The following is a 12,703-nucleotide window of genomic DNA, read 5'->3' as shown; positions in this document are numbered from 1 at the left end:
TCAATGCTTCCTCTAAAGGTCAGAAATGCTTATTTTTGAATGGAGAAATGGGAAAATGGAGCAACCCTGCATGCCTCCAATAAATTACATAGTCTTTCCATACATTATATATTAGGGAAATAATGCTAGAAATATCAAAGATAAACTTATGGAAAAAAATCAGTCCAAAGGTACCTATTAGAATGAAAACACTAGAAAGACTGTGTTCTAAGAAATTCACATATAAAAGACATACACAATTACAGGAAACCTCATATATCTGTGGTTGAGCTAAGATACTAAATATAAAAAGTAGTTGTTTAGCAAGTTATGCATTATATCAAATGCATCTATTGGTGGAAGATATACAACATACGGCTTAAAAAATTTCATTACTACAGTTTTGAAAAGCTCTAATAAGGTAAGTTATCAATATTTTTAATAGACCATGTTTATTCACAAATGACTTCTACTACTCATTCTTTCAAAAGTAAAAAGTTTATAGAGATACAAAAAAAGAAAGAAAATGGGGGTGGGAAAAGAAGATAAAAATGGAAAAGTAAGTGGAAGCCAGTTATATATTACTCAATATATGCAATAAGGACCTGCAGGCTTTGCTAACAGAAAGCTGAACCCTTGACTCTGAGCTTTTATTAATAACAGCTAACATAAAGGAAATATAACTGTTCTTAAAATTTAAGGTATCACCACATATTATGTTTTTAAGAATTGTTATCTCATTTCTTAAAACAAAGTATATTTATGATTATCCCAGACATACAACTTTTTTTCCCCCGAAAAACTAAGTAATATCTAAAATAGAAACAGCTCTTATTTGACCCAGTAATCCCACTTCTAGGAATATACCCCAAGAAAGCAGAAACACCAATCAGAAAGGATACATGCACCCCTATGTTCATAGCAGCACAATTTACAATAGCTAAGATTTGGAAACAGCCTAAGTGCCCATCAGGAGTTGAGTAGATTCAAAAACTGTGGTGTATCTACACAATGGAATACTACACTGCTGTAAAAAAGAAGGAACTTTTACCATTTGCAACGGCATGGATGGACCTGGAGAGCATTATGCTAAGCAAAATAAGCCAGTTGGAGAAAGATAAATACCACATGATCTCACTCAGTTGTGGAATATAATGAACAACATAAACTGATGAACAAAAATAGATCCAGAGACAAAGAAACACTGAACAGACTGTCAAACCTCAGAGGGAAGGCAGGGGAGGGTGAAGGAGGGGGGGTAAGAGCTCAACCAAAAGACTTGTATGCATTCATATTAGCATAACCAATGGACATGCACACTGGGGCTTGTCCTGGGGAGTGGGAGTGGCCAGGTAGAGGTCAATGGGGGAAAAAGGGGAGACATGTAATACTTTAAACAATAAAAAAATAAAATAATAAAAATAAAACAGAAGCAGCTGCTCCAAATAAACACAGAATTTTCTGAAGCTCAATGGTTAATAGTCACTGTGAATAGAAGGAGTGGGATTAGTCAGATCAACTCTCTTCCTTCCTTGTTCCCCTTCTAATAGTGTGTGGATTTTGGGAGAGACTACCTTATTTATCTTGATACTAGAGACCCTTTGCACGAAATTCGTGCAAAGGGCTCAGCCCTCACAGCTGTGGCGGCTTGCCTCAGCCCTTGCAGCCCTGGCTTCGTCCGGAAGGACATCTGGAAGGTCATTTGGCTGTCCAGTCTAATTAGCATATTACGCTTTTATTATTTTAGACTGGAGGCCCAGTGCACGAATTCGTGCACTGGTGGGGTCCCTCAGCCTGGCCAGCGATAGGGGCTGGCCAGGGGGACTGCGGGAAGTTGGCCAATCATGGGAAGTTGGCTGTGGGAGCGCACTGACCACCAGGGGGCAGCTCCTGCATTGAGCGTCTGCCCCCTGGTGGTCAGTGTGTGTCATAGCGGCCAGTCAACTGGTCGTAACGGTCGCTTAGGCTTATATATATATAGATTACCAATGAAATACAGTAGGTCATTGGGTTACATCGGAGATCCATTCCTACGGCGTGACATAATGCGACTTTCGCCGTAAGTCGGAACCCACCTACATAAGCACCTACATCACTCACATGGAGCACATACACAGCAGTAATGAAGTGAAACAGTAAAAAAAATTTAAAAGAAAGATAACAATTCCTGACCTTTACTAGTGGTAAATAAATAATAAAAAACATAAAGCACATATGTACATACGTTGAAATGACGGGACTTTTTTTTTTTTTTCTTTAATAAATACTGTAAATGGGAAATGGTGATGTAACCACGAAACGACGTATGTCTAGTCAGACATAACCTGAGGACTGCCTGTATGTAGAAAGATATATTTTTGGATTCCAGGACACAGTTATATATACATTACTATTTCTGGGCCAATTATCACAATTGAAAACTTAACCCTTTGCACTCCGCTGTCCCCTCTCAGGGGACATCGGAATTCTAGCATATCACTCAGATGTCCCCTCTCAGGGGACATTGCAGTTTATTAGTGATTACGGGGAATTGAGTTATTTCAACGCAACTTTTTGAGACATGCATGTTTCCCTGAAGTTTTATCTTGAAATGGCACAAGAAATTAAATCAAAATATCGTAAAATTACTAAGATATATACAAGAAATGTCAGCGGGTTTTGTGTCGGATTAAAAAATAAACTACATATTCCCGATGTGGGACAAAGAAAACGGGACTGCATTGTGTGTTCTAACAGGAAAACACCTGGTGGCAGGCGTCAAACCACTTATTACTGTCAAACATGCGCTAATCAGCCTGCAATGCATATTGGGGAGTGTTACAAAACTTATCATACTGTACAAAATTATAAACAATAAAATATTGTTTTTTTTGCAAATATACATTCCTCAATGTCACCCAATTCATATAAGTCCAATATCATTATAATACGTTACTTGGTTCCAAAATTATTCTAAATAATACGAGGGTCTGTAAATGCACGTTTCCGCCGCAAAGTAGTGTCGAGTAGCTGGTAACCAATGTCCAGAATGGTTCGGAGTGCAAAGGGTTAAAACAAAGATTACAATGACCACCTTCTGAATTGTTAAATATTTATAATGATATTCAATCTTAGAAACAATCAGGAAACAAAATGGTATAGAAATGCTGGCTCTTAAGGATGTTAATCAATGAATACACATTTAAATTATCACATTTAAATGAATTTGTCAAATATGAAAAATATTTTAGAAGTAGTCAACTGATACCTAAACACAAAGGTAATTTTTGGCAAGCTAACACATTTACATGCTCTAATCAATCACAAGATCTAATTAATATATTTCCTGACTTAAGTGGTTTAGAATATTAATGTGTGCATGCACACACACACAAATGTCAGCTAGAATACAGTATCAGCCATTCTCTCATCTAACCGCTATCAGCTCAAATTTTAATAAAAACAAAAGCACACAAGTTTCTGTTCTTTACAAAGCCTTGGTTTACTTAAAACCCATTTGGTGAAAAATAAAAACAAAATAAACAACACCTTACCAACTATTTCCACCTTTTTCAATTGTTTCTCAGATTTCATTCTGAAAATAATTACCATGACCTGTCAAGAGTAGGCTGTGGTGACTTACGTTAAGAAAATTACTAAGTAAAGAGGAAAGTGGTAAACATATGTGCAAAAGCATATAATAATGGATGAGCAATTAATAATTTCTCATCAATTCTGAAGTTCTGCCATGTGCTGAAAATAAAGTCAGCATGTCAGGTGTCCCATTTCAGCTAGCCATAGCAAAGCTCAGAGTGAAGAAATGCTATATATAAATATGTCAATCAATCTTCAATCTTTTCTAGCCTTAATTTCTCTACCAAGCTGCAGATCTGCAGCTCCGGCTATATTCCAAGTATTTCCACCTTGACTTTCCATCAGCCCTTCAAATCATCCAAAAGTAGCTAAAAACAGAATCTCATCACTGTTTTCTTCTTTCCAAACCAATTCTTTCACTAGTGCCACCATTCCCGTGTTCAATTAGGTTTGACATTAAGCAGACAAATTTGACTGCTTCCCTATCATATCATATCCAATCTGTTGCAAAATTGTCTAATTCCTCAATTCTGATAACCACTCTCCTTATCTTCATTGCCTAATTAACACCTTCATTAGCTTTCTAGTATCTATCCAATCCAAGATCTCTTCTCTGTTGTCTTCAATTATTTTATACACCAATCAAATTTAACCATCCTTATCACATTAGCCCTGTACTTTCACAGTGGTTCACAGTACTTTCTCTAACTGGAATGAATGCTCCCTCTTTCCCTCAGTTCTTTAACTCTTTCTGACAAAATTCTACTCACCTTTCAGGTTTCAACTCAAAAACCCACCTCCTAATGAACAAGCCTTGACCAATCCCTCCAGCTATACTGAGGTATAAAATGCTTGAATTCTAAATGATAGTTATCACTTTCAATCATATGATGATGTTTTTATCTATTTTTTTCCATCTTAAGACATAGCTCATTGGTTTCCCTATTTGGGACCACCACTTAATTGTCTATAATATGGGATTCTTTCCGAACAGAAAATAGTTTGCTAGCCTTCCATTCCTAAGCAAACATGTAACTTTCTGATGTTTTCTGACAACCATGGCCAATAATGACAAAAAAGAAGTAAAGAAACTCAATTCTAATGCTTTTCTTGCCTCTTTTCCATTTAGCACTAAGGGAAATAAAACTCCACAGAGTAGGGATTTAAAAAGTAATTGGCGCTAAATCTCGCTCAAAGTTAACATTCCTAATTAACAGCCAGTAAGACAGCTTTATTATTTCTAGTGATGGCAAAACTATTTTCCAGGGGGCCCATCCACTTTCAGAAAGTTAGCTCCAGCCTGCCTGCTGAAACACCCACTTGGTTGTCCAGATAGAGTATGCTAAGTAGACTGTCTAGTTAGCTTTGCATTAGAGCTTAATAGGTCTGTCACCATCTTTTCCTGTTTATTCTAGTTACAAAAACACTGCCTAAAATTTCATTAGCTTTTGTGGCAGGCCTGTCACTTGCTAACTAAAACTATAAATGCCATCAACTAATACACTCTACATATTCAACCTTCCCAAATTTACATACAAGTTCTTTCAATTTCTCATGCTTCAGATTATTAAATTTATAAATGCTATCATCCAGTAATAGCTATGACTTCCTGCTTTAATGTCATCTGGACATTTTATAAGCATGTCCTTAGGTTTTCATCGAAATCTGGGATCCAGTACTAAAAGGTGGCAGGTTATTTAAATTTTGTCCTCTACTTTTTAGTGTCTTTGATTATCCTCTATTAGATATCCTTAACTGGAATAGGTAAAAATGTAATCAGATAATAAATTATTTAAGTACTAGATACAAATTATTAGGGAATATATTTGGGGTGGTTATAAAACAGCTCAGATTCATTTACTCAAGGGAAAGGAAAGAGAATCTCTAAATACAGCTGAAGCAGATTTGTGAAAAGCTTCTCAACTTGGTAATTCTAATTTAAATAGAGAAGAAAACAGAGGTGCTACAAGAGAACTAATATAACCACTAGGAGAGGACATTAAACCATTAACAATCTCAAACAAGTGATCCACTATTGGTGATTCTTTAAAAGTATGTAGCTCAGACCTACAATTATGCTGAATCATATGGATGAAACATAATACTGGATTCAAAGGGCACAAACAAAATATATAGTGAATTATTCCATTTATTAGAAGTTAGTTTGAGGTGGGAAGTGATAGGAAGGGGTCATTAAGAAGCTTATACTATTTTGTATCTTGAGCTGGGTGCTGGTTGCACAGGTGTGTTCAGTTTGAACTGTACATTTATGAATGGTGTACTTTTCTGATACAAATTATATTTCCATAAAATGATTTTTACAAAGACATATCACTGAGCATTCAAAATATAGATTAGATTAGCCAAGTTCTGAAACCTGAGTTTTACCATTTGGGTTAACAAGTACTGGTGGGTTTTAATAATGAATCAAAGCTTCTTGGAGGATGAGTAAAACAACCCAAATAGTCTCATTCAAGCAGCTTAGTTTTGATTTACTCCTAATTTCAAAAATAAAATCTCATACAGAAAAGTGATAGGAAATACTGGAAGCCTTTTCTACCATAAAATACTTTAAGTTTTTCCTAATCTAATAATTTTAAAAAACTAGCTAAAAATAATTACTGTATAAAATTTAAGCAAAATCATCAAGTATCTAGTAAAAGACATACCAGACATTAACTTTAAGTTAATAACCCATGTGTACTACTCTCTTTATTTCTCTTAAAATATTGGTGCTATCATAAAGGACAAGCTGATTCAAGGGGATGGTGCAACTAGCAACTGTAACTCTCATCTGTTAACCACATTTATGCATTTTCTTCACTAAGGCAGAAATATTGCAAGTTGTTTATCAATTAGGTTAAATCCTTACAAGTTACCTGATTTCCTGTTTAATCTACCTGAGCTAAAGTTTCTTCCTTCTAGTACTCTCTACCTTACTGACCTGATATTTACAAGAGAATAAAATTGTTTATTGCAAATTCTTACTCTGAGCCTTTGCATTCAAAAGACTCACAATTAGCGCCTGCTCCCTAGTGATCAAGTTTCAAAAACAATTCTATTGATTTAACAAAGAAATGCCAATATTTAAATTTGGAAAGCAGTTCTTTAAAGCAGGAAAATAGAAAGTCAAAATTTAAAGCTACTATAATGAAATGCTAATAGGCTATGCTATCACTAAAAATGAACTTCTTCATGGTAAAATAATCCCCACAAAGCTAACTATGGAAGCTACATTATTCATTTTAATAAATAGTCCACACAAACATTTGGGCTTCCTAAGGCCTGTATTATTTTTGACATATCAGTATCTACTGTCCTTATACACATTTAGTGATGGTTTCAGCTGAATGATTATCTGAGGACTCTGCAAATGACAAATGGGGAGCCAGAAAACAATGATGGCACCTACAGTAAAAGGGAAAGGAAAGAGAATATCTAAATACAGACAGAAGCAGACTGATTGGTGAAAAGCTTCTCAACTTGGTAATTCTAATTAAAATAGAGAAGAAAACAGAGGGGCTATGAGAGAACTCTAAGTCAATGTGAGAAAGGTATATTAGTTACTTATATTTTGATTAAAAGATACTCTATGAAAAGAATCCTAGAAAAAGATTCCAGTCTTTCAAGTAGGCAAAATCAGGGTTCTTCAGATTTCTAGGGCAGGCTTAATGAAAACTGGCACAGGACTTAAAAGCTTCCCCTACCGAAAATGATTTCCAAGACTTTATAAATAGGAGACTTACATAGGCAAATTTATACCTCAAAGCAAGTAGAAGATAAATACTGAATGATTCTATTAAATACTTACTTGCCAAATTAGTTGTAAAATTTTTTAAAATTCAAAATTTATAATAGTAAAAAATGAACAAGACACTTTGGTGAGATCTAATACAAACAAGGTTAGGAAAAGTTATATATAATATTTTTTAAAGCTTAACACATACAAATCTTCAACCCCTGTCTGCAATGAAAAAGAATTAATAGTCCCACAATACTTTTTTTTAGCTAATTCAAAAGTCTAGATATCTGCCAAGTGAAGTGGTAGATGTTTTGGAACTAATAAAGCTAGCTGCTACTATTCTTCTCAATTGAAAATTTAATAAGCTGGATAAAAAGTTAAAAGGAAACCACTGGTCAGTTTCTACCAGGTCGGGTTTGTAGCCTCAGTACCAACAGGCCAATTTACATTGAATATAGCTGATCTAGAATATGAATTATGATTATATTTTGGCTTTAACATACTACAGACAAGTATCCGTTAACTTCGTTGGCTCTGGACAACAGGCTCCAAGGAGAAGAGAATATATTTTAACCCATGAGAAACTACAGATATAGTAACTTGCCTCATTTCTGATACCTTAAATGTTTCTGGTATCTAAAATCAAAACTAGATAAGGAGCATTTAGCCGTAAAAACAAATGAAAAGCAGGCAATTTCTATAGTTGTTTTATAATGAAACAAAAGAAATCTTTTAGTATTAAATACAAATTATATTTTAAAAAAAGCTCAAACCTTTCTACATTGATTTGATGAAAATAGATATCTTTCATATTGATGTCATGGCAGCTCACAAAAGTCAGTTATTTGAAATAAATTATCATACATGTGAAAACCATTCTTACGTTTCTATATAGAGTGCTATTCTTCCTTTTTCTAAGAGAAAAGTATAAAATATACACCAAAGTACTCACCCTGGCTGGCTACATCTGGCAAGCCATTCGAATGATTAAACCTTCATGCTGTTTCATGCCACAATTTACATTTATGCCTTAACTTATTGCTAGAGTGGAACAATTTTACTTATTTATTTTAGCTGAACAATTTAAAAATGAAATTTATAAACATGGTACTATAAATTTTAAAATGTCTTGGCTGTAAATTATATAGCCATTGCCTCTCTCATGAAGACAAAGCCCGTTCTTCTCTTCGCTTTTTCATTTTTTTTCTTTCAAGTGACACACAAAGCAAATCAAGCCAAATAATTAGAAGACTGTTACCATTTCTAGGCAATGTAGACCATGTCTTAACATGACATGTTAAGCATGACATGCACTTAGCAATACTCTTTTCAAATGAAAGAGATGGAGTTAAGTCCATGAGTGTTATCCAAACTATGCCAGAGGACACAAATGCGTTGCCAGGCAGAATTGAAAGAACTTTACAAAGCTTTGTGAAAATTTTAAAAACATTTGCGCTCAACTTCTATTAATTAGACACAAAATGATGGAGTGCTAATAAACATTTAGCAAAATAACTCAACAGAGCATATACTACTTAAAATGTGTATTACGCAGAAAGATAAACCAAAGTAACTTTTACCATAAATGAACTTGACTTCATTCAATATTTTTAAAAGTTAAAAGTAAAATGTACACATTTCTGTGAGAAAACCGTTTTAGGGATTTACAAAACAGTAATGCAGATCTAATGAATTCTAGCCAACAAGCTTGATGGTAAAGTTTCTCGCGAAGAGTTAAACAATGACTACTATTTTGATTCCTTGGTTTTGTCCCTCCTCCAATTTCTTAATATAAGATAACATTTTGCTTTGAGTCACTAAGGCTTTTACAGAGAAATAAAAGTAGCACAAAATTAAAATAACTGTAGGCACTTTATTTTATAGAATATATTTTAACATTAAAATACACAAGGGTAAGTAAATATTTCATATAATAAAATTCAATAGAAAATGTAAATCCTTCCAAAAATAAATATAATTAAAAGTTCAGTAAGAAGAAATGTTTATATCCTATATAAAATATAGACTGTCCTTTTGGTTTATTTTGCTGCTTTGTCCCATGCTAAATACATGAGTCCCCCTCTAAAATAACAAAGATCAGTTTTAGTGATGAGAAACCAGTTCAGTGCAAAGCAATTCATGCATACACCTTTGCATGTACACATTCCATATGTGAGTATTCATACCTATCCCAGAGGTTCTTTGATTCCTGAAACGTGTTCAAATGGAACGCTTGGTAGAAAGCAGTTGAAGGATTCCTGTGAGATCCAAGAATTGGAGATGAGGTTGAGAAAATATAGTAAATTCACTACTTTTAAAAAAAAGATGGAAGATTTTAGATTTTTAATACAGTGTAACAGCTTCAAGAGAGAAAGGGAGGGAGAGTGAGAGCCACAATAAGGTTGCTTAAAAGCATTCTGAGCCCTAGCTGGTTCAGCCTGTGGACTGAAGGGTCCTGTGTTCGATTCCAGTCAAGGTCACATCCCGGGTTGCAGGATCGATCCCCAGTAGGGGCGTGCAGGAGGCAGCTGATCAATGATTCTCTCTCATCATTGATGTTTCTATCTCTCCCTCTCCCTTCCTCTCAAATCAATAAAATTTTTTTAAAAAAGCATTCTGAAAGAAATTAAAACTGCACAAAAATCCAGCAGACCCTGACAATTCAGGATCACAGTTCTAAAAGAAAAGGGTAATAAAAAGTCAAATCAAATATTAGCTAGTGTTCAATTATGTTTGTGTATATATATATATATATATGTATATATAACCAGTTCATTGCCTAATCAACACTACCCTTTATCAGATACCTTCATAAATCTCTATATGTTTAGCAGTTTAATAAAGCTGTTGTGAGGTACATGTAAAATAAGTTGTACCTTCATAATACAAAATTCTTCATAGGATCTATTTGATAGGGTTTGATGATGAACGAGTCCTTTTCTAGGTTGGACTTAACAAAATTTTCACCTTCAGAGTCTATTTATTTATGTGTGGTTTCTCTCAGGTAGGGCAAAAAATGGTGCTGAACTGTATGATAGTTTTCTAACTTCTAGCATTTAAGGGGTAATAGTTTGTGCATCTTAATTACCTTCCATCTTTACTATTCCTTAGGGACACTTTCCCTAGCAGTGGTCGGCAAACTCATTAGTCAACAGAGCCAAATATCAACAGTACAACAACTGAAATTTCTTTTGAGAGCCACATTTTTTAAACTTAAACTATATAGGTAGGTACATTGTTATTAACTTAATTAGGGTACTACTAAGGCTTAGGAAGAGCCACACTCAAGGGGCCAAAGAGCCGCATGTGGCTCGAGAGCCACAGTTTGCCGACCACGGCTAGGGCTATTAACTACAGAATCTTAACTGATAGGCTCATCTGGGCAAGCTCCCAGCAAGCATGATCCACCTCACATCTCAGGAACGGCTTTTCCAGAGACTAAACTTTAATTTTTATTGATTTCAGAGAAGAAGGGAGAGGGAGAGAGATATCGAAATATCAATGAGGAGAATCATTGATCAGCTGCCTCCTGCATGCCCCACACTGGGGATCAAGCCCACAACCCGGGCATGTGCACTGACCAGGAATCAAACCGTGACCTCCTGGTTCATAGGTAGGTACTCAACCACTGAACCACCGTGGCCTGGCAGGAGACTAAACTTTTGACAAACCTGCTCTTACAGTCCCCCCCACAGCTCAGCATATTTCTCAAGTCTCTCCCATCCCCAACCTGTACTTTAGGGAACTAACAAAAACTTGAGACATCACTTCTAAAATTCTTGATCCATGCTGTAGCAGAATAACAGCAGCATGCTAAGAATATGAGTGATTATATACTTGACACTAACTGTTCTACATTTATTAACTCAATTCTACAACAGCCCTAAGAGTAGGTGCTATTACTATTCCCATCTCACAGATAAGAAAACTGGGTCAGATAGAAGTAACTTGTCTTATGTCACAGAGTTAGTTAGGTGGCAATCTGGTCCCAGAGTTCATACTCTTAAATCACTATGCTAAATATATAGCAGAGTTAAATTTTAACCTTTCTAGGTCTGTCGCTTTATCAGTTAAATAATGCAGTGATTCATATGTAAAGACTATATAGAAAGCTCCTGGTAGATAGTCAATGCTTAATAAATGACAGCTATTATTTTGTCATAAAAATGAGGTTCAGATACAATATGACATTTCTGAGACCCTAACAATTACCTTAAGAGAGTCTCTGCAGTAGTAGTACAATAAGAAAACTATTTCCAAGCTCTACTAGAATAGCAATCAAATATCAATGATCATCAAACAAAATAATAGAATTCCATGACTCCAAAAATCAGATTAAGGCCCACTGTGTTATCTACTGAATTAAAAAAACACACCACACAACCATTTTTAAAAGGCATTTAAAAAATTTAAACGGTAGGGTACCTCTTAAGATGATCCAAAACTAGGAAAGGTAGACACACACCAGTTGCCAGAGTGTCACCAAAGCAACTATTTGATTAATTAGGAGTCTTCAGTATGTGCACTTCTTTTTGCTTGTCCTACTTCAACTCCTTTCTATTCTTTTAACCTTTTATTTTTCTCTTGACTAGGTCTAAGGCAATCAAAGGCACTGATTAGATATCAAGAAAGGATTAAGAGGCTGCTAACTACTGTTTATTTAATAGCTTGTATCCTCTCAAGATATATTTGTCAGGCCTCTTTTTTCCACTGTACTTAGAATTGGTCTGCCAAATTAAATGAAAGCCAACTGAACCAATTGAAAACTCAATTTGGCTTTTTTACAAGGCTTACCCAGGACCACATGGGAGCAAGTATGCTATTCATACAGGTTTGTTTGGGAGACCTTGGGTTTAAAATAAACAGATTGACTTAAAAAAGGAAAGTAGTAAATACAAGAGAGTAACAAAGAGTAAACTTGGAAGTTTATTCTGCAAGTCTGAAATTTAAAATTCATTAAAGAGTATTTACAATATATTTATAAGGATAGCATTCTTTAAAAGAAATTCAGATCCTGACTTTGGAAAAACATACATGTATTTAATTTGAATAAAATTCACACGCCAAATAAATTGGTTTTAAATAGTCATATGATTTAAGTTATGAAATTCCAGTATTTTTACAACATAAACTAATAATGAAATGTTCTCATAAGTCAAATGTAGAAGTGAAAAAAGATCTTATCTGTCATTAGTCTTGGGGTGAGAAAAGAACCCGTGAAATAAAATACTATAAATCAGGGGTGGGGAATGTCTGGCTTGAGGGCTGTATAAGGCCCGAGAAATTATTTGGTCTGGCCCTGCCAAGGCATTAGGGGTGAATTAATTAAATGTTGGCCAAATATAGCAGGCTAATTTTTTAAAAAATAATTCTTTATTGTTGAAAGTATTACATCTGCCCCCCCCCCCC

At 34.9% G+C, this 12,703-nt stretch overlaps 1 protein-coding gene across 14 annotated transcripts in view; it reads right to left on the bottom strand.

Annotated features, from left to right (window-relative positions):
• TSC22D2 (TSC22 domain family member 2) overlaps positions 1 to 12,703 on the bottom strand; it is a 61,767-nt gene that overhangs the window by 36,880 nt on the left and 12,184 nt on the right. For 7 of the 14 annotated variants that reach the window (XR_001348181.2, XR_002829240.1, XR_002829239.1 and 4 more), the window contains exon 2: positions 9,481 to 9,552. The exons of 5 other annotated variants lie outside the window; for them this stretch is intronic. Coding sequence is in view for 2 of the 9 variants with exons in the window: in XM_006088665.3 (XP_006088727.1) it covers positions 9,481 to 9,552 (72 nt within the window). In the remaining 7 variants the exon portion in view is untranslated. Of the gene's footprint in view, positions 1 to 9,480; positions 9,553 to 9,622; positions 9,971 to 12,703 lie in introns of those variants that run through there. 2 more of the 14 variants (XR_002829242.1, XM_014455802.2) reach the window with 2 other exon arrangements.

The sequence above is a fragment of the Myotis lucifugus genome, unplaced genomic scaffold (assembly GCF_000147115.1).
Source record: "Myotis lucifugus unplaced genomic scaffold, Myoluc2.0 scaffold_50, whole genome shotgun sequence".
NCBI classification, from domain to species: domain Eukaryota; kingdom Metazoa; phylum Chordata; class Mammalia; order Chiroptera; family Vespertilionidae; genus Myotis; species Myotis lucifugus.
This window is presented reverse-complemented; position numbering and strand designations above follow the sequence as displayed.